The sequence below is a fragment of the Python bivittatus genome, unplaced genomic scaffold (assembly GCF_059951505.1).
Source record: "Python bivittatus isolate LINGU-HERP-01145 unplaced genomic scaffold, Pbiv_v1 ctg000190_np1212, whole genome shotgun sequence".
Lineage (NCBI taxonomy): Eukaryota > Metazoa > Chordata > Lepidosauria > Squamata > Pythonidae > Python > Python bivittatus.
Window position 1 is genome coordinate 14,221,402 of NW_028277042.1, and position 24,918 is coordinate 14,246,319.

At 42.5% G+C, this 24,918-nt stretch overlaps 1 protein-coding gene across 1 annotated transcript; it reads right to left on the reverse strand.

Annotated features, from left to right (window-relative positions):
• Positions 1-1,067: 1,067 nt before the first annotated feature.
• Positions 1,068-24,071, reverse strand: SHCBP1 (SHC binding and spindle associated 1). The gene is made up of 13 exons (XM_025164608.2): positions 23,753-24,071; positions 22,457-22,639; positions 21,122-21,237; positions 19,099-19,307; positions 17,495-17,587; positions 14,229-14,462; positions 13,299-13,467; positions 11,899-12,019; positions 6,352-6,483; positions 4,713-4,831; positions 4,064-4,150; positions 2,987-3,119; positions 1,068-1,946 (listed from the first exon to the last, which is right to left on the reverse strand). The coding sequence occupies exons 1-13, from the start codon at positions 23,994-23,996 to the stop codon at positions 1,633-1,635; spliced, it is 2,154 nt and encodes a 717-aa protein (XP_025020376.2). The 5' UTR covers positions 23,997-24,071; the 3' UTR covers positions 1,068-1,632.
• Between the last annotated feature and the right edge of the window lie 847 nt (positions 24,072-24,918).

Below are 24,918 nucleotides of genomic sequence, written 5' to 3' on the forward strand. Positions count from 1 at the left end.
TAACACCTGGCAGGGCTATTCCCGCCAAGATATACAGTTTATCAACTGGAGTGGGGCACAAACATCCAGTAACAATACGACATTAAATGGTTAAGCAAAAATTGGATAAGCTGTGAGGTACGATACTGTGAATGCCACATCCAGCCAAATACCAAATTCTGCCTATTAGGAATGCACAAAACATTTTTTTTGTTGTTCTCTGAGCTTGGTTGTTCTCCTACAGACATTTTGTTACCTGGTTAGGTAGCATCATCAATACATGGGGGGTGGTTGGAGAGTAGACAGTCCAGAGTACATCTTCCCTAGCAACGAACACCTAGATAAGCAGGAAACAGCACCAGATGAACAATCAGGGAAGAAACAATGCCCTTATCAAGCAAGCCTCAGCCAACCAAGACTGGCCAAGCAAGCTATTATATATACAGTAAACCAACGAACTTCACTTTCCCATGCACTGATGATGTTACCTAGCCTGGTAACAAGACATCTACAGGAAAACAACCAAACTCAGAGAATTCCAAAAACCCAACAGTTCAAGCGTGAGCTACGTATATTCTCTGCTGTTATAAAACATTTTCCTCATCCATACCCAGATCAAAACATACACGTTTGGTCCAGGCATGGACCAAAATAGAAATGTCCTTGGTGGATGTGTTTCTGAGGGAATGGGGAAAAGCCTGGGATATTGGTGGTGATGGCAATTAGTGAGGAACTGAAGATGCTGGAAAGATTGACAGCCTACGAAGAACACGGAAGAGGTGCAAGGCACATCATATTTGCTGTATTCAACCATAAGACCCGTCTAGATGCTGATGTGGCTGAAACCTCAAACAACCAAAATGTTCCATGATTTGGTTCTTCTGAACCATAGCCTACCCAAAAAGGTTTTGCAGAACTTTTGAAGCACATGTTCAAAACAAACCATTTGTTTCATGCATACCTTTATGAACTTCTCAATTTAGCAATAGAGGTGGATAATATTTCAAACTGCTCTGGTCACAGGTAGAACTGGATGCTAGATCAGAAGACAATATCCCATTATTTTCTCCAAATAAATGTACTCCCCAGACATAGGCAACACACAGTAAAGCGTGCAGCTGATAATATTTGAACGCTTATTTCTGTACCCAGAAAAATACAAGAGAACAACTATGCTAAATATAAAGGTTTACTCAACACAGCTGAAACTGGCGCACAGCCATTACTCAAAAAACAAATGTTCATTTTACTTGCGGTCAGGAGGTAGAAGGGTACTGCCAACAGTCTCCCTTTAAATGTACAGGGCTTTGTTTTATTTTTAAAATGAGCTGATTTATGTTAGATATAAATAGTATAATAATAAAGTGATATACAAAGCAAATGAGGATGAAGCTTCTCTCTTCAGAAGAGTCACCGGAGAGCTTTCAACTCTCAAGTTATGGCTTCAAAACTCACTCCAAACAATATATGGATTTCACTGCTGTGATGCACACACTCACTGCTCTAAAGGATACACCAGAAGCACACTGAAGCAAGAAATATAACCAGATTTAAAAAAAAAAAAACAGATGTCAAGAGAGTTTTAGCTGTTCTGGAAGGCATCAGCGCTTGGCTGTTGGTTATCTCTCTGGCTTTACAATGCAATTCAGAAAGTCAATAAACAAAGGTTCCAAAACACCCTTTTCCATTACGCTTGAACTGGTTGCCCATGATGGACACAAACATTTCCTGAGACATCTGGTTGTCTCCTGTCTCTGTGACCCCCAACTGACTCAGTCTCTTTTTGCACAGCTGGTTCTTCTTCAGTGATATGGCAGAAAGCTCGTCTGTAATCTGAGAATTGCCTTCCCCATGATCGTAGTCACTGGCTTTTCCGTAAAGATCCAATTCGCTATTAGCCCATTCGTGCAGACCTTCATAGTTCACAGTGGTAGTGCCTTCAGCAGGCTTGCTCTCTTTTATTTGTTCTAAATCAGAAATAGTGACATCAAATTGATTTTACAGCTGATTTTTATTTACTCCTTTCATAGACTCCTTTTCTGTCAATGTACATAGGTGGCATACAAAATGATGTGTGTTGGGCTCAGTACAAAGCAAAGAGAAAAAATAGCAAGAATTTGGGCACCCATTTAGTATGCAATGTTACATAAAAAAGATTTAACACATGAAATGGATGCTAATGAAGGAAGTTCTAAGAGGACTATACTGAAACTGGTCTTAGCCATTCAAATGCAAGCAGGAATTGAATCCAACAACTCTCCAAATACTGCTTTGTTTCCAAAGAGGTCAATAGACCATTTAATCTAGAGGGCCAAGATAGTATTAATGTGGTGGACCAGGATCAAAGAGAACCAGGTTCCAGTTCCCTCTTGGTCATGGATCTCACTGGATGGTTTTAAGCTGGTCACTCTTTCAGCACAACTTATTCTATGGAGTTACTTGACAGGATGGCATAAAACTTTGGGAGACTCCATGTACGGTGCCTCAAGTTCCCAGTGCATAAGGCCCAACATAAATGTAACCAAGTAACATGATCTGCTTTAACTACTGATAACTCCCAAGTTCAGATCTCTCCACCTAGGGCTTTAATGCACAATCTGTTAATAGGACCAGATAGATAAGACATAAGGACATTTACTAACTGCAGAAAGCAAAAGTTATTTGGCCTCTTTTGCTGAAATGGCTGGGTTCACACACTGCATGCAGCTTAGCCCAAACTGTGACACCAGCCATTGTGGTAAGACTAGCCAGGATTTATAGCAATGTAATGTTTGATTTAATCTACAATGGATTCATATATCATGCTAGGCCATAATATAATTTGTTTGGTTCTGATTTAGTGCATTGGGGGAATCCAGCTGTTGCTGTATGAAAAGGCTGGTTTATGGCACATTGCAATGTGTAAAGCCAGCCACTTTCATTGTTTCATGCCCTTTCTGCAAGCTTAATGGCAATGATGATGGGTTGCCAGTAAGTAACATCTTATCAAAGCCATTTAAAATCATACCTGCCACCATTTCTGGCGTGATCCCACTTGCATCTCTAGGTTTCACCAGCACCACACCATAGCCTTCATTATTGTGAATCACATTATTCACCATGGTTATCTTGGGAACATCAAAATGTTCATCTAAGAAGTTCTAAAAGCCAAGAGAGAAGCACATGAGACCTACTCAGTTCAACAGTACTGGGAAGACTCCTTTTCAACGCTTTTACTGATGGGAAGCTAAAGGCCCACATGCAATAGCTTTATGGAGAGGAAGGAACCAATAATAAAAGCTGTACCATTCACCATCCTGCCAACATCTGCCAACCAGATGTTAACCAGAGATACAGAAAGCAGCATATGGAATCAGCTTCCATACTACTCCAATTTCCTAATCAGTATTATAATTAAGCAATTCTTATTTTACCCAACCTGGACTGAAGAGATTCAAGTCCTAATCCTAGCTTGATGATGGAGGTCACTGGGTGACCTTGGAACCATTTCTCTCTCTCAGCCCAACCTACCATGCAAGTCTGTAGTGAGAATAAAGGGGAGAGATTCACCAAATGCAGTCTTGATCTCTCACAGGGAAATAACCCTATGAAAACGATATCTTCCTACCAGTGAAACTCTTCTTCTTGTTTTAGATAAAGAAATTTAGGGTGCTTTTTAATTGCACGATAAATATCCAATCAATTCTTATTCATGGAACTTTACAAGGAGTCCAGCCTTCAATTTGTAACAATTCCCAGTAGGGTAACTCCACTGCAGAAATAACAATAAAGCTGGGGGCACCTAAAAGGATTACTATATGATTGAAACACAAATTTTTGTGGAATAGATTCTAGTCCACAAAACTTAGGTTAGCATGACAATGTTAGTTTGCAAAGGAACCACAAGACTCTTTGCTGCGTTTCCATTTGCAGTTCTCTCTTCTTTTTCCATCACTTTTTCTTACTAGAAGAAAAACTGTTAAAAGAGGAAAAATTGAATAGCTGAACAATCCTTTTCAATAATAGATGCAAATGTAGTACATCCTCTTTAGACCAAAGTTGGACTCTTTTCTTTAAGGTACTCAGCTCTCAAGCTAGAACAAACCTTGATGAGAATTCCTTCTTTACAATGGTGTAAACCATTCCCAATTAAGGTACACGTGCTGCCTGGGTAGATTTCAATCCCAGCACCCTGAAATTTAGAGAGAAGAAACTGTTAAGAAGCAGGTAGAAAATAGGAACTCAGATGCAATGGCACTGAAGAAGCTTACTTGGTCTGGGCTGAGCAGTAACAAGAGTGATTTCTGGAAATACTTTGAATTCTCTAATGAAAGCTGCTTTCCAACTGAAAAATGAAATCAATAAAATGGATGGAAAGATGCAGTAAATGTAGCAAAAAGCACGGAAAACTACAAAAAGTTCCAAAGTGATCGTGGAAGAGTCAGCTATTTGCTGTAGTTTGTACAAATCTATGGCTACTTCACTAGCAACCGGTCCTTCTGAACACAGCAAGAGTTGCTTCTCAACGAATATACACAGAGTTGCCAAAGGGTTCATTCCTGGAATCCTACCAGATTCTGCAATGTGCCATCAATGGTATTGGCAACCCATGTAGCTTGGCTTTATTCAATCACTTTATGCATTATCAATCCAGTTTCTTTTGATAGTGATGTCATCAACAGTGATGGATCCATAGAAGCACTTTGGTGCTCTAGGAAAGAGGACAAAAAATTAATGCCAGTATCTGCTCCTACCTTAGCACCATACAAATCAGAGTTCTTCATTAAGAATTCAGCTGATGTCCGGATGGCAACTCCAGTTGTTTCGCACTGCAGCACGCAGTTCTCCAGAGTAGTCCTTCCTTGATGAACACCTGCAAAAAATATTGTATTCTTGAATTTGTGGGCAAACAATCAAGACTTAAAGACCGAAATTCCCAGTGAGCATAAACAAGGAATTCCAAAATGTCTGAGCTAAACATCTTTGTCAGGTATCTCAACTCATTCTTAAGTCAACAGAGGTTGATTTGCACAAATACAGCCATCATTTGATGATTAATCTCAAACACACAGCCTCAGGTGCCTTTTCAGTTGCACGAGCTGGTATGCAAGCTCTTTTGTTGATGACACACACTTTGATTAAAAATCAATGAGTACAATCATTCCTTGATGATAAAAGTAGCAATCAACACACATGCTTTTAGAAGCCTCGTATGTAGAAATAGGCTACAGTTACTCTAAACAAGTCAGTTAAAAATAAAAAAAAAATAAAGCTTTCCCTATTGAGTTATTGGGTTACTACTCCCCAAATTCTTAACCAGCATGAGATTTGTTGCCCAACACTTTAGAGGATGCCAAAACAGAGAAAGCTACAGCACAGCAGATGGAAAAAGAAGTCCTTGGGAATTAAGAGGCATTTCTAGGAGAAGAGAAGAAGTTTTAGACCAGTTTTGATTTTCTTGCACCAAAATGCACAAGCTTATATTAAACACTTATTTTTTTGAAAAGGACACAGTGTATAAATTTACTCTTTTAAAGAATATATTAGGGACATGCAATTAGTAACTTTCTCCAAGAGTGGCCCAAGCCCCCCCTCCCCACTTTTTTTGGTGAGTGAATATATTTTCACATAAAAGGTGCTGAAATAATCTTGCTAGCCCATGGAGCATTTGTTATTCAAATCCACATCTCAAATGATGAAGTGTTAATTATCACCTTCTCCAAAAGGCAGAGGGACACAGCTAACAAAAATCATCAAATTCAAGAGGGGGGAGGAAGGGAGGGAGAAAAGAGGACAGAAGAGGTGGCAGGTCCCCATTAGGAAACAAAGTCTTTAAAGAAACTTTGAACATCAAATGTTAAGAAAAGTCATCATGTTTGTCTGTTCTAGCAAGACACATAAAATCAATATAGGTTATTAACATGGAAAGAAAGGATTAGGAAAAGAGAATACAGTAAAATTAGAACAATGAATACCCTGAAGCTGTTAATTCTGAACATTATAGCCCAGTAGGTGGTGTCACCCAAAGGATGTGATCCTCAAATATATTTCTCTGTATACAAAACAAAGACTGTGTTCAGACAACCAGCTCAGATAAAAAACTAGCAAATGCATTTCTACAATATATCAGATTTCGTTGGTCTTCCCCTTGATTAAATTTTCTACAGCCTTTGTGTGTGGAGCAAACTCAACATATGGGTCGTTTATGGTTCAGTCTACTAGAAATGTCAGCAACCAAGGGTGCCAATGCGGGCTACTTGTGCAGAACTCTCTCCTGATAGCTTTCGTCATGGGTTAATCAGCAGAAGGCACACCAGTGCATCTTGGGATATCCATTGGTTGTATATGCTTCATTTGACTTGGGAAGTCAGCAGGGCAGCTCAAGAAACTCACTCAAAATGCCTTTCACCGCATCATGTTGGATGAGCTTCAGGCTGGAGATTTTCACATCCTTTCCGGTACACTCAACAAAAGCATGTGCCTTCCCTTGCTTTTCTATCACGATGTCATCTGGCAGCCCATAGCCTTTGAAAAAAAGAAAAAAAAAGTGGGGTATATTTTTGTAGATTAGTAGAACTCCACAGACAGTAGATCCTTCCTAGTCAAATATTCTGTCCACATCATCCCATGCTTATTTAGGACAGAAATTCAGATTCTGCAGTTCTACAAGCCCATCATGCTGAACAGCCAAGAATTATTCTAAACACTGACCACTGCTCTTTGAACTGTTCTAGAAAACATATTGGCCAGGGTTGAAATCACAATTCTATGCATCTGCATTACAAAGAATAGCCTGCTGCATTCAGTGAGGTCACATGTTCAAAATTGTGGTAGTGCATTACGCAAAATGACTCACTTAATTTTAAAGAAGCTGCAGCCAATGAATTTTTTTCACCAGAAAGTTCAGGAAGCAGTATTACAACCTCAAGATTGATTGGAAGATGTATTCTTGATTAAACAAACCACTTTTGCTAATCTATGCAACATCACTTACCTACTTTACAGTGTTGTTTTAAGGAAAGTACTGTCATGTACTAAGGAATGTTCAAATGGCTTCACACCCCTTGAGTTAGCTTTCCTCAAACTGATGTTCTCCAGATGTGCTAAGGTACAGTTCACGCTACCTCCAGCCATAATGCAGTACACCTAGAAGGCACACGCTGGCTTAAAGATAAACTAAACTCCTTGGTAATCCCACCACACTAATCAGGTAGGAGAAAGGATGAGCTGTGCTTTGGATCCCATGCTGGAAAGGCACCTCTTTAAAGAAGCAGCATCTTTTCCTGGATTCACTCAGTAGCTGCACAATCCCAGGAAAACACAGTTAAGGAGGTCTCAACAGGCTGCAACAAGGCACTTCTGAGAGACCATGGGCATGTTGATGGAGTCTCCTTACCTCAAGCATGTGTTTTCCTGGGATTGCATAGCCACCCTGTAAGCCCAGGAAAGGACACATCCCTTCTTTAAGGAGGCACCACAGGTATGGGGTGCACACCTTGTCCACTACAGAGCACCTTCTTGGCTCTGGGTCCAAAATGTTGCACATCCAAAGGACTTCTAATATTCTCCATTTAGAAGGCAGCAATTAAGCAAGCAACTTCTCATCAGCAGCCAGGCATTAATTTCAATGTTATACAATTGGAGATCACACTTACCTCCAGTTTAAGAGAGATTTTTATTTCCATTATCTTAAAACGGACAGAAACTAATGTTCGACCATGACAAAGTGTCTATTTGATCATATTGTCACGATCATGTCAGGATTCAGATCTCCTATTTATAGGAGGAGATATATTTTAATATATTTTAAGGAAGGGCCTGCTGTTTTCTCATGCTTAGGTAAGTCTTTAAAAAAAACCGCTTTTTTTTTTTAAGACCAAGGCTAAGTTAACTCAGTTATCCACTATTGTTTACTCCAAACCACTTAAAGAAATTTATGAGCACGTAAAGCTTTTATGGCCTGTCACTAGCATGAATAACGACAAGGCAACCAGGAATATAGATAGCATTAGAATCATTGCATTTTTTTTCTTTTTTAAGCATCCCAAAACTCAAGAGATGGATCCCATGAAGAAATGCTTGATCTACTTAAAAGGAGGTCTTCTAGGTGCCTTATAAGAAGCTAAGATTTAATTAAGGTTGCACATGGGTCCATGCTAAGGGGTGTGCAAAATGTCCCAAGTTTGAAATATCTGGAATGAGCATTTCAAACGTTTGAAGCTTGGGTCAAAACACTCCATGTTTCAGAGCAATGTCTCCCAATCTTGGCCACTTCCTGATGTGTGCTCTTTAGTACCTAGAATTCCTCGGCCAGGGTAGGCAGTGCTGGGAATTCTGGGAGTTCAAATCTATCTATTTGAAAGTTGCCAAGGTCGGAAAACACTGTTCCAAAGCTTTGTTCCCAACACAAGACAAAATAGGTATTTTGTTCTATTTTGTTTCACATGTCCCATCATAAGAAATATTGGGAACTTGAAGAAAGTCCTTGCGCTCTTGTTTTGCACCCTAGAGGCATTCTACTTATTAGCCCACTTACAGAAAAATGGTCAAAAGGATTATTTAAAAAAAAAAAAAATGTTACGTAAACACACTGAAAATGTGTGTCATTTCTTTGGGTCACTTTAATTTGAGCATGAACCTGTGGCTCTTTAATTCCACTATTCCCTTCCTGACATTATGGAAACAAATGGGAGAAGTCATTCTATAAAACCACCCTTTTTTTGCTCCACTCTGAATTACTTACATGATGATTAATTCCATGCAGGGATCTGATCTGAAGGCAGACAAATTAGAGACAATTATCCTGTCTCAAGCAGGTTAAAAGCATCATCCAAAATTATCTATACTGGTCTGGGTTTGGGCTTTGTACTAAGTTACCAAGCCCTACTTTGCCTTACCATTTTTACGTAGGTCAGTGACTGGATTCCCCATATTGCACTAAGCCAGCATGTGAGTTGGATTGAATTAGCCTAGCATGTTATATGAACTGGCCATTGTAATTTGTAAACCTTGATTTATTGCTTAGCCTGATGATCAGTCCTATCAAGAAATCATACTTAAGCAAACCGGGGCTTAATGCAATGGTTGAATCAAGTCAGTCTATTAAAGTGGCCACTAGATTTCTTGATATGGTTGCATGGGACAAAAAAAATAATCCAGGGCCCAGTTTGAAAGAAGCTTCAGACCATCTGATTGCTAGCAACCCTCCCTTCCTCCTTAAAACACAAGTCTGCTTCCTGCCAAGTCACCACGGTTCAAGTTTGGCCTCTGTTGCAATTATACCTCCCACATCATTAACCCTCATCGTGAACAGCCTCTCTCTTTCAAAGTATTGCTCAGCTTCTTCTGCTTCCGTGGCTTTCAAAAGGGAAGGGGGGAGGAAAACCACCCCATGACAGGCAGTAAGACTTCCTGACACTTGATCAATCACTGTATCGACTCTGCAAATAAACTTGACACGGGCTTTGTTCTTTAAGAGCTTCTGGCTCTGGCTGGTCTAGCGCACTTTTAATTTGCTCGCTAACGTTTGCCTGACCTCTCCAACGGGACGCGATTTGTCATAAATACCACCCCGCGTGCCCAAACCATCTTATCCTCACCCCTACTGATAAATGAAATTTATTGCAACTCCATATCCTGCAGGGGTTCTGCAGGCTGGTATGGATATCTGCATAAATCAAACATTTGAGACGGAGGGGAAGCAAGAAAATCATCAGAAAAACCAACAATGTAAAAAAAAAAAAAAAAGATGACTGGCACAGGGAGGAAAAGAATTAGAACCCAAACAGCAGGAAATTAAAAACCTTTGGCTCTTTTTCTATTAAGAAGTTTTGACAAGATAAAGAATGAACCTCCAACAAAAGCCAGCTCCGGAAAGCGGCAAGAATCTGGAACAGCAATACACATCCCGATTATGTTAACAATGAATGGCAGACCTCAGGTTCTTCTGGCAGGGAGCTTTGCCTACAACACAGTTACTACAAAAGAGTTACATGGAGTGTTAAAAAAGGGGGGAATCTCCCAAGCCCGCTGCAGCTTGAGCAAAATGCACCGCCCTGTTGCTGAAGAGGGCACTGAAATTTGAAAATATGGTACTGTCTTCCAGTGTGTTAGCAAGAGAACTTCAAGATCCTGGTACAGTAATGCCTCGGTTCACGAACGCTTCTGTTCACGAACAATTCGGTTCGCGAACAGCAGCGTTCGCAAATTTTTGCTTCCGTTCGCGAACTCCGCATCGGGTGACGAACGTGACCCGTGGCCATCTTCCCTGCTCTGACATGTGGTCGTGGCTTCCTCTAGGCGAGATCGCGGTCGCAGACAGACACTCGCTGTGAAGCTTTTTGGTGTCGCCTCAAGCAAGGTTAGTGTTCTCTCTCTTCATACTGTACTGTACTGTACTTTGTTTCATATTTTTGTGGTTAAAAAAAAATACATATGCTTCAGAACAGATTAACCTTATTTACATTGAACCTTACGGGGAAATTTGATTTGGTTCGCAACCAGAATCGTGGAACGAATTAAGTTCGTGAACCGAGGTACCACTGTATTTATCACAGCTGGGGACACCCTTTGGATTCAACAACAGAACATGCTTTGGGGCCCACAGGTTTTGGGACATCCGAAGCATGGGCAAATTATGACTTGTGAGTAACGGTGGTGTCAGTGTGATGACATCACCGCACGCATGTCATCATTTTGGTGCTTTCGTGATTTGTTGAGGATGCTCTGCACGGGCAGCCTCTGTCTGCAGCTCTTTAAAGCAGCTGTGTCTTTTCCAGGGAGTCTGTAGCTGCACTAAAAGGCCACATTTGGGTTAAGGATAGACAAGAACTACCTGTATGTCCAGGATCTGAAGGCTTTTTGCCTTTAATTCAAAAACACTGCACAGTGTTACTGCAAAGCTCTCCGTGGTCTAGGATCTAGCCAACCTTTTGCTATGTGAGAACCTCAAAAAAAAGGTTGTAGAATACTCTCCCTGTTCCTTCAAGTTTGCATCAAGCCTGGTACTTTTTTGGCATCAACTTATGATCATCTAATCACCCAAGCACTGATTAAGCTGTTACGGCTGAACTTCTTGATCTGATTTGGGATTCTCCTGTATTGAAGACTTTAGGCTATTAATGATATTTGGCACATTATTTTTATAAGTTTTTGTTTGTTTATATAATTTATATGGCTGCCCGTCTCATAGCACTGCATGAAAAGTAAAACCAAAAATTAAAATTAAACCAACAATTCAGGTAACAAATGTCCAAGGTTGAAAAAAATAATTCCCATTTTACAACAGGAATAACCAACAATGAAACCAATCAATTAACAGAGCTCACTTAACCTCCTGGCCCCAATACTTTTACTGAATGTTTACTTTAGTTTACAATAAATTTGAAACCTTCGCTTTTTAATTTATTCTTATTTTCTTAAAATTGTTCCCTGATTTGGATTCATTTTTAAGAAAGAAAATATGGATTTTAAAAAAGCAATTAAGCAACCTTTCATGTGCTCATCAAGGAGATGCACCTTCAGAAATGCTAGACAATTAATTATAGACAATTGGTGCTGCCAATTAAATAAAAGAATATGGAAGGATAGGAACGAGGGAGTCTAATGTTAAGAAATTTCATCTGCACAGAATCAGCCTCAATACTTAGGTTTTATCCCAGTTTGCATTCAGAATCTCTAAAATCTCTCATCCCAGGATAATTGCATCACAGTGGCAAAAATAATATCATTTAGGAATTCAAACAGGGCACCCAGTAGAGAGGAATGCATGAGAGGGGAAAATGGAACACCCGATGTAGTTATAATGCACATTTGGAATAAAAATGGTGGAATATCTGTGTTGTGATACTTCCCCACCCATGAAAAAATTTTTTGTTTTTTGTTTTTATTTTTTTTAGAGAGAGAAGTTAAAAATAGACCACTCTTAACAGAAATACTCACCTTCTAGTGCAATAGAGTCGGAGATAGACAACACTCCTTCAACAACGTAATGACCAGGACAAACTATGATTCGGTCTCCTTCATAGCAAGCATTCAGAGCAGACTGTGGATCGTTGTGGAACTAGAAAGAACACACCGAACAATGAAAGCTGGAGAGCGCAACGTGGTAGGGAGACGCATGTCAAAAAGCAGAAAAGGCTGGAAGGAAGAGCAGCAAGAAATGAGCTTTGATTCAGGGTGAGATGAAAGTTAATCAAACTCAGAGAAGATATCCCCCATTCATTTCATTTCATCCAACCATTGCCCCGTTTTCTAAAAAATTATTTATTTATTTAAAATATTTATATAGCTGTCCATCTTAAAAACAGCTCTGGGCAGCTTACAACCAATAAAGCAGTATAAAACAGCATAAAACAGCATAAAACTACAGCTGGCCAGAGATGTTTGGAGTCCACACCCAAAACTTAGGAAAGGGTGCAGAAGATCTTGTAGTTCTGCATTACCGCAAACTTTAGAGAGCAAGAATGAAAACCGCCAAACATTGTATGGAAAATTCTGAAATCTCCCAATTCACCTCCCCGTCTGCTAGGTTAAAAGAAGCTGTGCGCGCAACAGCTGCTATGAGACGAAATAAGACATCTCCCACATCAACGTGAGCCAATACGGTCTACTCTGATCAGGATGGAGAAGATCCAAGTTCAAATCCGCTCTCTGCCATGGAAACTCATTTGTTACTTAGGGCCAGTTACCCACTCTCAGCTCAACCTACCCTACAAAAGTTGTTGGGGAACAATGCCCCGTAGCCAAATTTGGCTCAGCAGCTATGAAGGTACCTACTCAGGTTCTCTCTGGCACAGCAAAGTAGCTACCAAGTATTTAAAACTGTTCAGATTGCTAACTCTGTTCCTGCTGCACATCTAAGATGACAATAATAAGTCATGACTGAATTTCAGGGCTAGGGCCCAAAAGTGAGTCACAATTAATTCCTTTACACCAGTGTTTTTCAACCTTGGCAGCTTGAAGTTGTGTGGACTTCAAGTCCCAGAATTCCCCAGCCAGCTGGCTGGGGAATTTTGGGAGTTGAAGTCCACACGTCTTCAAGTTGCCAAGGTTGAGAAACACTGCTTTACACTGTATTTACAGCTTAATGTAATCATTTTTCTCTCCCCTTAGTGATTCAGCTATTTTTATTTTTATTTATTTTTTATTTTCCTCTCATTTCTCATTTTCTATGGTGTTTTGGTTGTATTTGTGTTCACTATCCCTGACTGATTAACCATCTTAAATAAACTTTACAACCGTTATAAAAAGAACACAGGAAGTGCTACATGGCCGGGACCTTGAAACTCTAAAGGGAAGGGAAGATACAAATCTAACCAACAATAGTTGAACAAGCAAACCTGGATTTCAATTTCTTCATTGAAACGCTCTGGAGAAAGTTTGTCCCTGAGTAGACATTGCAGGAAGCTCGATTTGACTGTAGCACAGACAACGTGGGTGACGGTGACACCAGAGGAACGGACTCCTTTCTCTCTGAGGCCAGCGTGCTTCTTATAACCAAAGACGTACCTGCAAAACCAAAGCAGCTGGTTAGAGGGGAATGTGAGGATCAGATCTGGTTCCAATCGGATTCAACAATAAGACACTAACGTATGGTATACGACGCTGGTCAAGCTGTCAAAAATGTGCAAAGGAATATCAAGGAAGAGGGAGGGATCCATTAAACCCCCCCACCAAAAAATACCAGTCTTACAAACATTCTATGTCCCCAGTTTGTCTCCTTCACCCTTTATTAGGAAATCAGTATGGGGAGAAAGTGGGGAAGAAGTCCCATGCGGACTTTTGGTGACCAGGAATTATGCTCAATGCGCTGAAAGTCCCAGAGCACACAAAGAGGGTGCACAGTGGGAAAGACTGGGAGTGCTCTTTCTGACAGTTGGTGGATAGTAGCAGTTTATATTTAAATACCTATGGAAGGCTTACACTACAGCTGGTGTGTTTCCTGCCTCAAAGTAAAAGAGGGAATGAAATCTGGGCTGCAGTCTGATAACTCCAAGAACTGCAATAAAAGCGTTTAAAATCGCAGGTTGCACACTTCTGATTTCCCCCTATTTTCCTGAGGCAGCTATTTTTAACGGAAGTAAAAGCAAATCCATGCATTGCAGTTAATTTAACATATCATCTGCTTTGGCCGTGAGACCAAGGTAAGCAAACTAGATTATTCCCCCAAAGGATTTAAACTGGGGGCGGGGGAGACCTCTTTGCATTAGATTCTGCCAGCAACATAATACTTTGTTTCAGAGATTTAAAAATCTAAATATTTGCTTCACCTGAATAGAAGATTCTCAATCATTTTCAACTTCTGCTTCAGGTGCTCTATCTGGTCATAAAGTTTCATCCCTTCCACCACAGAGATATTGTCTTTCTCAGAGTCGGAATCACAGGCCGAGAGGCTGTTCCTTAGAACCTGGAACTTGCAGTAGAGTTCTTCGCACTGGGAAAGACGGCTGTGATAGTCTGACACAAGAGTTGATGAGACCCGATCTTCTATGATGTCATAATACCTAGAATTCCAAGGTTGGAGGTGATTGGAGGGCAGATGTCAGGCCTAGCCCAAGGAACTCCAAGAGACCATGCAAATTCAGTCCAGCTATGTTTATTAGCTACAACCTCTAGCAAGAATCTTCCCAGACTGAAACCCCAGTTCCCAAAGTCCTCCAGCCACAACAGTGTGAATTCCTCAGGGCGGTGCCAGTCTCATCCTCTTGTTCCTCCCACGCGGTTCCGGTGAGCTAAGAAAATGCTTATCTCCCTGAGCTTGGCCTTCATAATTCCATTCCATCACAGCGGAACTGTATCGATGTCACAACAATTCCTCAAGTCTGTGCAACAAAACCTGAATTTAAAAAGTCTGCAGGTCTTACCAAGTTGCTACCAGGAACACCTCCCTCCCCTACCCCCCGAAAAAAACAGAACAGAGAGCTAGATGGAGCATGTTCACTTCGCAGTGGAGAGAATTTCTTTTGTTTTATTACCAAAATTATAACCTACCTTTCCGTTGATGTAATTGCACAAGGTGGCTGACAACCACGAAAAAAAGACAATTACAGGTAGTCCTCATTCTGTGACTGGAATTGGTTCCAACAACTTGGTCATTAAGCAAAATGGTCACAAAGTGAACACATGACTAAGAGAGAGAGGAACACCGGGAAGATCACTAGTTGCTGTGTCTCTTCCTGAGGTGCTTTTATCAGCAGAGCAGCACCTTCTTAAGAAGTGCTAAGGGCAAGTTAACAAGCTCAGCTGTGACCTTAAATAGTTGATTAGAACCCTCCCACCAACTGTTGCCTGAAACTGACCAGACCTTAATCAGTTTCACTCTGAAGGTTTTTGTTATTGTAAATGCAGGCATTGGTGGGAAAATGAATTTTTTATTACCATTAATTATCATTGTATTTGCAAATGGTTGCTATCCAAGGCAGTTGTTAAAGGAGGACTACCTGTATTTCATGCATTTGTGTCACACCACAAGATGCAGCAAGAGCCTCTGCTTTAAAGAGGGAATAGTTCAATTCATGGAAAACAGAGTAAAGGTCCATAATTAAGTGTATGAGCTAATGGAACCTCTGTGGTCCAGGCCAGTGCACCTTTGCACACCCATGTCTTGCAGCATCCTAGGACTGTAGATCAGAAGTGGACAACCTGTGGCCTCTGGCTTAATTTCAAAAGCTCCTTGCAATCAGTTAACACCAAGCTTTGGCAAAAGCAGTGTGTCTTTTCTGCAGCAGTGCACTGCCTGAGGTAGGAGAGGAAACATATTCCAAGAAAGGGAGGCAGAAAGGCAGAAGGACCAAGTCACATTGCTGCTATCCAAGGCTTACGGGGGGGGGGGGGGGGAGTGGGAACATATTTCCTATCTACCGCGTTTATCCACAATAAATATCTTTCATGTCAATTGCAGAGGAACACTATTGCCTTTAGATCTTCTGTGTGAGCAAATGCCTCTCAAATTCCTTCCACGGTGGAAGAAGACAAGGTTGGCGTGCCGGACCAAGAAGGCCTTTTGCGCTCATCCAGCAAGGCCCTTCTGAAGACTGGCAGAGCGCCCGACTGAGCAGACAGAATCCATTTCAGTTAAGACCTTGTCAAAACTTCCCTTGTTTAATGGAGTAAAACAGGTTCCCCAGAACCCAAGCCACAAAGCCATTTTGGAAGAGAGCTGTTCAAGAGGACAGGGTCCTCCCCCCCTCCGAAAAAAAGTCTTCCTCTGCACTGCTGTTGCCAAGCAACAAGGAAACAGGGCATTTGCCCTGCACTGTCAAGGAGTACCCCACATGTTAGGGCTCCGTGGAGAAAGGCCGGCTCATTTTCCTTTCATTCACGAGGAAGATTGCATTCACTTTTCAACGTCTTAGAATAAATCAACCTGCAATCTGCACCCCTGGGGTACAATCCGCCGACCGCGGCTCTGCAAACATCCCAGAATGCCAAAAAGGAAACAAGACAAAGTCCACGCAACCTGACCCAAAAGGTTGTGATCTAATTTTAAGATGAACTCATCCAAAAGAGGAACAAGCCAACATCCTCTTTCAGGACGCTCAAGCATTTTCCCGAGGCGTCGGGTAGCGGATGGGGCTCTAACCGTTGGAACATAATCAAACCAGGCTGGATTTCCATTAATTAAACACTTTTCCATCAACTGATCTACAATCAGTTCTGTAGTGCCATCTAGTGGTAGATGGGTGCAATGCCTCAGACAGAGCCAACAATACCCCTGCACTCTCTTCCTGAATCTTTTCACCGCCAGTTTCTCAGCCTGACAATATCAATAAAACTATTTAATTCTTGAAGTACAGAATGTGGAAGGGGGGGAGGGAAATTCCTGAAATTCTCCCCGTCTGCTCCACTCACTACTCTCCCGCCCACAGTGGACTAAACTCATCCAGCCCTACGTTGAGTTTTCTCCTATTTCTCTTCCCAGCCTCCCTCTCTTGATTTGCAATACAGGTAGTCCTCGATTTATGAGCATTCATTTAACTACCCTTCAAAGTTACAACACCACTGAAAAAAGTGACCGGTCCTCGCACTTACGACCATTGCAGCATCCCAGAAGTCACGTGATCAAAATTTGGGTGCTTGGCAACCGGCATGTATGTATGACAGTTGCAGCGTCCCAGGATCGCATGACCACCATTTGCAACCTTCCCAGCCAGGTTCCGACAAACGAAACCAATGGGGAACCACGCAATTCACTTAACCATGTGATTCACTGAACGACCTCTGCAAAAAATGTTGTAAAATCAGGTGCGGTCATGTGATGCCTCGCTTAATGACTGCACTGCTTAAGGACAAATTTTTCAGTCCCTAATATGGTCATAAGTCAAGGACTACTTGTATAGCTAGCTGATAGCTACCCCCTCCCAGCCTGATGCATACAGTAACTGCAAATGGGCTGGGGGCCCTAGCAACCGGATACGCCCTGCCCACTTAACCACTCCATATGAAAACCATGCCATAAACATAACTGCATGCAACACACTGCCCACCAAGCCCATGTTGTGTAACCCAGGCTTTAAAAAAAAAATTCCTTACTTACAAACGCAACCGAGGTTCCACACATCTGACAAAGTAGTCAAAGTCATCATCATCTTCTTCATCCCAGCTCCGCCAAATGTGCTTATAGAAAAACCTGTAGATCCAAAAAAGTAAGCTAAGGGACCGCAAGATTCACAAGGCAGGGCAGATGAAAAATATGGCCTTGGTTCACACGTGACATTAAGCCCTGGTTTGCCTTAATCATTGTTCACTGAGTAAGCCACAACCAACAGGCGTCCACAGAATGCCCAACAGGCATTCTGAATGCCCCCAACTCTAAACCACATTATGGCTTCCTACAATGTGTAAACCTTTTCTAGATGACTATCCATAAGTCCTAGTAAGAAAAATTCCGGTTTCGTCAGAATATTAATGTCTAAAACTCTCTGCATCGCCGTACGTATTTGTGTCCAATATATTTTCGCTTTCTCACAAGCCCACCATGCATGACAAAATGTCCCTTCATGTTTTTCACATTTCCAACAGTGATTAGAAATACCTTTATACATCTTAGACAATTTCTCAGGGGATATATACCAAGGGTGCATCATTTTATAAAAATTCTCTTAAATTATATGGCAATATGAATTTCAAACCTTTTAACCTCATTCTCTCCCATTGGGCCATTTGAATACCATGTGTAAAGCTAACCCTAGTATTTTATCTTGACTTCTGGCTGGGCCAGCTTTCCTGGTGTCTTTGCTTTCCCTTTCATTTCTTCATCAGTGTTATCGCCAGTTTTCACACTTTCGCCCCGCAGGCCATGTGGAAAATAGCCATTGTAGCCAATTCCTTATCTTGTTCCAATATTACTTCCTGCCCCTGGCAGGGGGTCCCTAACAACTCGGTGCATAAGTGCTACTCACCTTACAATTCTTTTTTAACTACGAATGGGAGGGAGAGATTATAATTTTTGCATGCCAAGTTTCCTTCTTGCAAGCTATTATGTGTTAAAGGACCAGCTTTAGAGAGGGGAGAAGCACCAGCTGTGTTCACGCAATGTGATGAACCCGAAACAAGCCAATCGCCTTTTGGTCCAGCCGCTTCTGCAACTTCAGCTTGGGGAGCTAGCTCATGGCTCAATCATAGTGCAAATCCCTAAAACTTTAGGGCACCCTGATTAAGTTAAGCACGGGTAAGCACTGTACGTGAACACGGATCAAGCTTCTTCTAAAGACAAGGCCCTACACCTGTTTTCAAAAGGTTTCTACCCAGAATGATTTTAGATTTCCAGCAAGATCAAGCTATCCTTTTTCTAACAGTTTGCTGCATAAAGAGAAAGGGACAAGAAGTTAAAGAAAAGTGGGGGGGGTGGGTGAAAAAGACAAAGGTATCTATTTTGGCTGTGGCTCCATCCACTGTTTCAACTCTACCCATAAGTGACAGCATGAAGCTTGCGGAAGATTTCCTAAAGGAAATGCGGCCAGGGAAGGGAAGGGAAGGGAAGGGAAGGGAAGGGAAGGGAAGGGAAGGGAAGGGAAGGGAAGGGAAGGGAAGGGAAGGGAAGCCTTGCTCCCAGTCTCCCAGAATTTACATACACCAGACAGAACTAGTCAGAAACTTGAAACTACATCTCTCCCTCACCCCCAGGCCAGCACAGTCTACCTGACATGCTCTATAGCAAGTGCCGTCTGGTCAAATTCTCCCGATTCGTCAAACACGACCCACAGCTCCTGCAGCGGCAGCTGGTACTCCTTCACTTCCAACAGCGCGCACACGTGCTCCGAGGTGAAGCCCGCCTCTTGCACCTTGCACCGGAAAGGCTGGGAGAGGCGAACCACAGCCTTCAGGGACGCATATTCCACATCGACCACCTGCCGGGTTAGGAAAACAAGAAAGCACGCAGTGAGCGGTTTTCTTCCCCCTCTGGAGCAACCTCGCCCTAAAAGGAAGCAAAGTCTTATTTGCAACAGCTTATAAGGAGTTTGGCAGCACCAGACTTGATCTGCAGAGAAAGCAGCTCTTGGGGAGAAACTGGAGCACCCCAGATGTGGTTCAACTACAGTTCCCAGCAGGCCCAGCCCATGCTAAAGGGTGATGGGAATGGTAGTTCAGCAATTTCCCGAAGCCACGGGCCGAACCCCTGTACAGAAGGAAACCACGTATTGATTTATAGAATTTGCTATCAGCTAGCGTGAAATTTTATTTTTATTTAGTTATTTCTTTATTAAATTTGTACGCTGCCCATCTCCCCCAGAGGATAGATAGATATAGGAGGATACATATCAATAGCAGCTAAGTGTTGGGCTTGAACTGGGGAGACCCAGGGTCCAGTCTCCAATCCATCAGGGCGTTCACTGGATAAACCCTAGATTAACCACAATCTCTCCACCACCCCACTTCTCAGGATTGGGAGAAGAAAAAGGGAGAAGTCCTATCGCTCTCTCCTTCAATAGCTGGCTGGGGAATTCTGGGAGTTGAAGTCCACCCATCTTAAAGTGGCTGAGGTTGAGAAACACTGCCTTAAAGAAAAGCAATACAGAAATAAATACGCCCACTGGCATAGGATGGCCATTTGACGAAAGTCATGGAGCTGTGATGGCCAGCTTAAATCTCCATTTCTCAAGGGTTTCCAAGCAGTCTGTGTTGGAATCACAATGCCCTTTTTCTGATATATCAAACTGTAAGGAGATGCCTGCTGTGAGAAGTCACATTCAAATCACAGGGACTGGTATGGTACCTTCCTTCCTACGACCTCCATTTTCTGCTTCCCTTGTTTCCACTAAGAAAAAAAGATCAATCCATTTGCAGTTGCAGGCAGTTTGCTTAGCAAAGACTCTATGTCCCTTCAGAGCAATATGAGATCTTCAAACGGAAGCTGCACGTTGAATATTTTAGGGCAACCTGACCAGCAAATCCATCAGAAACAAGATGAGCAAAGCCGTAGGACCTAATTCACATATTTTTATAAGTTGGGCAACCTGCAATACTTCCATCTCTTCATTCCTACAATCCAGAGCAAGCGAGTTTGGGATCACTACCAACTTGGCCAAACTGTTACGTTGCATTCACAGGATCATTTCCACTTTAGACCACCTCCGTGACAAGGTCACAATTCCAACATTCAATGATTTTTAAAAGCCCAAGGAGTCAGCCTAGCCTTTTGCTAGTATCCAGTTCATCTCTCCACCCTTGGGTGAAAAAGAGTCAAATATGTACATGGAAAGATTGAAACGTGTATGCATACTGTCAGGTTCAGCCCAAAGAACTCCACGAGACAGTGCAAATACAGTTCTGTTGCATTTATTAGCTTCCACCTCAAGACAGAAATCTCTCCAGACTGAATCTAAACTTCCCAAGCCAGCAAGCCAAAACACCGTGAATTCCTTAGAGTGGTGCCAGTCTCATCTTCTTAAACTTCCCACACTCCTGTTGGGGGCTAAGGGAATGCTTATCTCCCCGAGCGCGGCCTTCATCCAACCATTCCTTCACACATACAGAGTCTTCTTTTCAGCTGGAAGTTACATGTTACCGATATTGCCTTGCTGCTCTTCCGGCACCGACTCAATTTTCAGACGGGATTTCATGTATCCATCAAAAATGGGTTTTTTTTAAAAAAAAAAACACCCATTAGCTGTTCTGAAGCTTGAAAGCAGGCAACTAAATAGCATAACTATGTTTTGCTTACCTCAACTAAGACTTCAAACGCATTCGTGAGCCAGATGGCTTGCCATCCAGAGGGTTCAAGAACCTTTTCCAAATATTCTGCTGTGAATTCCTTCACCTCCGAGGCTTTACAGTCAGCTAAAAATTAAATCAGGGACAACATATGTATTATGCTTCTTGCCTACATTGTTGCTATTATTATTGTTATCATCATCATACTATAAACAACGTCAAGTCACTGTAGCTACTATGATCCATCGGTCCCTGTGCAAAAGTTTGAATTTCAAAGTTTCCCAAATGTGCTACAATCTCAACACTGAAAAAGTTGTTGAAAATGATTATTTTAAAAGGTTACGGGATTTTCGCATGCAAACTGATTGCCATCTAGAATACAACACGACAGGTTTAACAATAATTGAAAAGAAAATGGTAATTTTGGTAGTTGTGGCAATACATCTACTGGGGCAGCAGAATTGAGGAAAAAGAATTGGAAAATAATATTATAAAATATAGAAATCTAATGGGTAGATTATGGAAAAGACCATTATCTCTATAATTGGGCATTAGACATATAGAATAACAAACAGCTAAAACACATTTTTACCAAAACTAAGTATTTCAGCTGTATCAACTGTGGGTTTACAAAAAAAACACTTGCTTGTTATACATTAAGACCTTTTGGGTATTTCTTACATCCCTGGCTGAAACTCAAATTTCCAAAGAATACCAGTCAAACATGTGATTCTCTTTGGTGAATAAAAACAAATCAGCCTTATGGCATAAAATGGCCATTTGACGAAGACATGGAGCTGTGATGGCCAACTTAAAGCTCCATTTTTTGTGAGTGTTTTGGTGGGAAACATGAAACAGAAAGTAAATGAAAAACCACCATTAAAGGTTGGACATCTGGACAAGGGTTAGGAAACTAGAGGGGCTTTTCCAACATGTCCAAACGTTGTTTCTGGCTGGAAGATGTGGAAGTTGCATTTCCACTGCATCTCAAGGCCACCAGACTGGAGAAGACTGAACTGGGATTTAATCGAACAGGAGGAGAAGCAGTCAGGTGTGAACTTATGAGCAAAAACTAGCGCGTCAGGAGATGAGGCAGGAAGTTCTACGAAAATAGACAATTTGCAAGGGGAAGTTTAGGCTTTAAAGGTATTTGTGATTTGCGAGGAGAGCTGCTTAGGTGAGGAGACATTCTTAGGTGTCTAGAAACGTCTACCGGGGGTGACATACAAATAAAATGAGTAACAAACCAGAAAGGACCCCAGTTCAGCAAAGATATAAGGGATAGCTACCCCCAGAACCTTGACAGCAAGCTATAGGATAACCACGGAAGCCTAAAGTCACTCACCTAACATGTAATCCTGGTAGGTCTTGAATCTCTCATAGAAGAGGAGGTTGTTCGTCTGGAAAGTGTCTGGGAGAAGAGCTTTTCCATCTGACACCACCCTTTGCAAAGCTGTTCCAGGCCTGTCGTGACTCCCATAGTCACTGCAACTGCTGTCCTCGCTGTAGTTACTCTCATCATCCACATCTGGTAGCAAAAGGAAAAGTCATTCACGCCCCCCCCATCTTTTGCACATGCATCCAGAATCATTATATTTTATTATGACTATTATTATGGCTATTATTATCATTTAGCAACTGCCTCGTTTACCGACCATTCATAGTTACAACAGTGATGAAAAAGTAACTTTGAGAACAATCCTCGCATTTAGAACCTTCGCAGGTCTGTAAAGCAAAGGAAAGCTGAAGTCGGATCGTAAGCACTGTTGCGGTTTCACTTAGCAACTGCTTCGCTTAAAGACAGAGCTGCCGGTACAAATTGCGGTTGCTAAACGAGGACTACCTGTATTATTATTGTATCAGAGCCACTTTGGTGTAGTGGTTAAGACATCAGGTTAGAAACCAGGAGACCATGAGTTCTAATCCCGCTTTAGGCATGAAGCCAGCTGGTTGACTTTGGGCCAGTCCCTCTCTCTCAGCCCTAGGAAGGAGGCCATGGCAAACCACCTCTGAAAATCTTGCCAAGAAAACTGCAGCAACCTCTCCAGTCACCTGGAGTTAACACTGACTTGAAGGCACCAACATATTATTACGGTTGGTCACACAGCCAGATGTTTAGACAGGATTTGGCATTTTTTATCCACCTATCAAGTCCTTCCCAAGGACCTGGGATAGGCAGATGTTGTTGTTTGATGGGGTTAAAGGTTTATCATCGCAGGATGTCAGCTGTCCCAAGTAAAGCTGCCTTTTGCAATGGACTGATGGTGATTTGGTCAATGCTGATGGCCTTCAAGTGGTGCTCCAGATGTTTTGGGATTGCACCCAAGGTGCCTATAACTATTGGTATTATTTTTGCTTTTTTTTGCCACAGTCGTTCTCACATTATTATTAATAATAATAATATAATATAATATGTATTCTATTTATTATAATGTAATATATACTAAATATTATATTATTATATTATCATTATCCCGTTTGCGCATCTACAGTAAACCACTTCCAGCTTTTTAAAATGAGCGGCAGAACGTCCGGAGGCGAACCGAGAGAACAACTAGCGACGAGGTCAGAGAGGGTCGTGTGAAGACTGAAGCTCGGAAGCGGGTTGGGCCTCGAAGACAGCGGGACAAGTGAGGCTCACCTGAACTGGGGTCCTCGGCGATTTCCCGGATCGCGGAGCTGCTGCTGCCGCCGGCCGGGGCGGGGGGCAAGGGGGCTTCTGCTAACTGGTCGCCCCCTCGCTCCGGCTCCACCTCTGGGCGAGCCTCCCTCTCTTCTTCCCCGGCCCCGACCGCTCCTGCCGCCACTCCCGCTTCTTCCGCGGCCATCCGCGATCCAGCCTCCAGGGCGGCCCCCGTCGGCCCGCCTTCGCTCGGCTCCTCCATCGCAGCCCGCCGCCGCCCAGAGCCCTTCGGTGTAAATTTCAAACCTCCGCGGCGGAGCCCCTCGCCGTCGACGTCACGCGCAGGAGCGCTGCGGTTGGCCCGAAGGAGGGGACTCCCGGCGCGGCGGAGCCAATCGGCAAACGGCAGGAGGCGCGGTAGAACGCCGCGGCTGATGAGCGGAGTTGCAGCGTTCCATGGAGGCGGAGCTTGAGGCAGATGGAAAGGGGAAGGCGGGAACTCGGGCGCCGAAGGAGGGGCGTGCCGCAGCGGAAATGCTGCCAGCTGGTTCCGTGGAGCAGACTTCCCTGTTCATCCAACTGGGTGGGGGAGGATGGGAGTTGTAGTCCGGCGGTTGCAGAACGTTGCTGCAGAAGTCCCGTTTCTCCAACCTACAGTTTGCGCTTGTGGCTGGCTTTACACAACGGAGTAACACCTGGGGCCCTCCGCCACGCAGGGCCTTGTCTATCTGCGGGTAGAGTGTTGTGGGAACCCAGACCATGGTGGTCGATTCAGCTTAGCGTGATTGCAGATCTCAGTGTCTAGGTAGCCTGAATTTTGCCCTCAAAAAGCTGGTGCCAAAATGCCCTAAAAGTTCGGCGCAAAAAAAATGGTCTGCAAATAGGCGAAGAACCAGTGGCCAAAATGTCCTTAAAATAGAGGGGCTGTTAGATGAGTTGACCTTTTCTTTTTTTTTAATTTGTTACTGTTGATCATGAATTACTGTATATCTTTTGTTTTTGTTCATCATTTTTTTAAATTTATTTTTTTGTAGTGAGTTGGTTTCTTTCTGTATTTGTCGGTATTTTTAACAAGGCTGGTAATAAAGTTTTAAGAAATAATCAAGATGCTCCTCAGAAGCCAGACTGAACGGTTGTGTGTCCTGGTTAAGAACAAAGCCACCATGTTCTCACATGTTAGCTAA

What these genes read in the sequence shown, in the direction of transcription:
- SHCBP1 (XM_025164608.2), bottom strand. Translation starts at nt 23,996, where the DNA reads ATGGAGGAGCCGAGCGAAGGCGGGCCGACGGGGGCCGCCCTGGAGGCT. An exon ending in CGCCGAGGACCCCAGTTCAG is followed by an intron (nt 22,640 to 23,752) that starts GTGAGCCTCACT and finishes TTTTGCTACCAG; the next exon opens with ATGTGGATGATGAGAGTAAC. An exon ending in ATGAAGAAATTGAAATCCAG is followed by an intron (nt 12,020 to 13,298) that starts GTTTGCTTGTTC and finishes TGTTCTTTCTAG; the next exon opens with TTCCACAACGATCCACAGTC.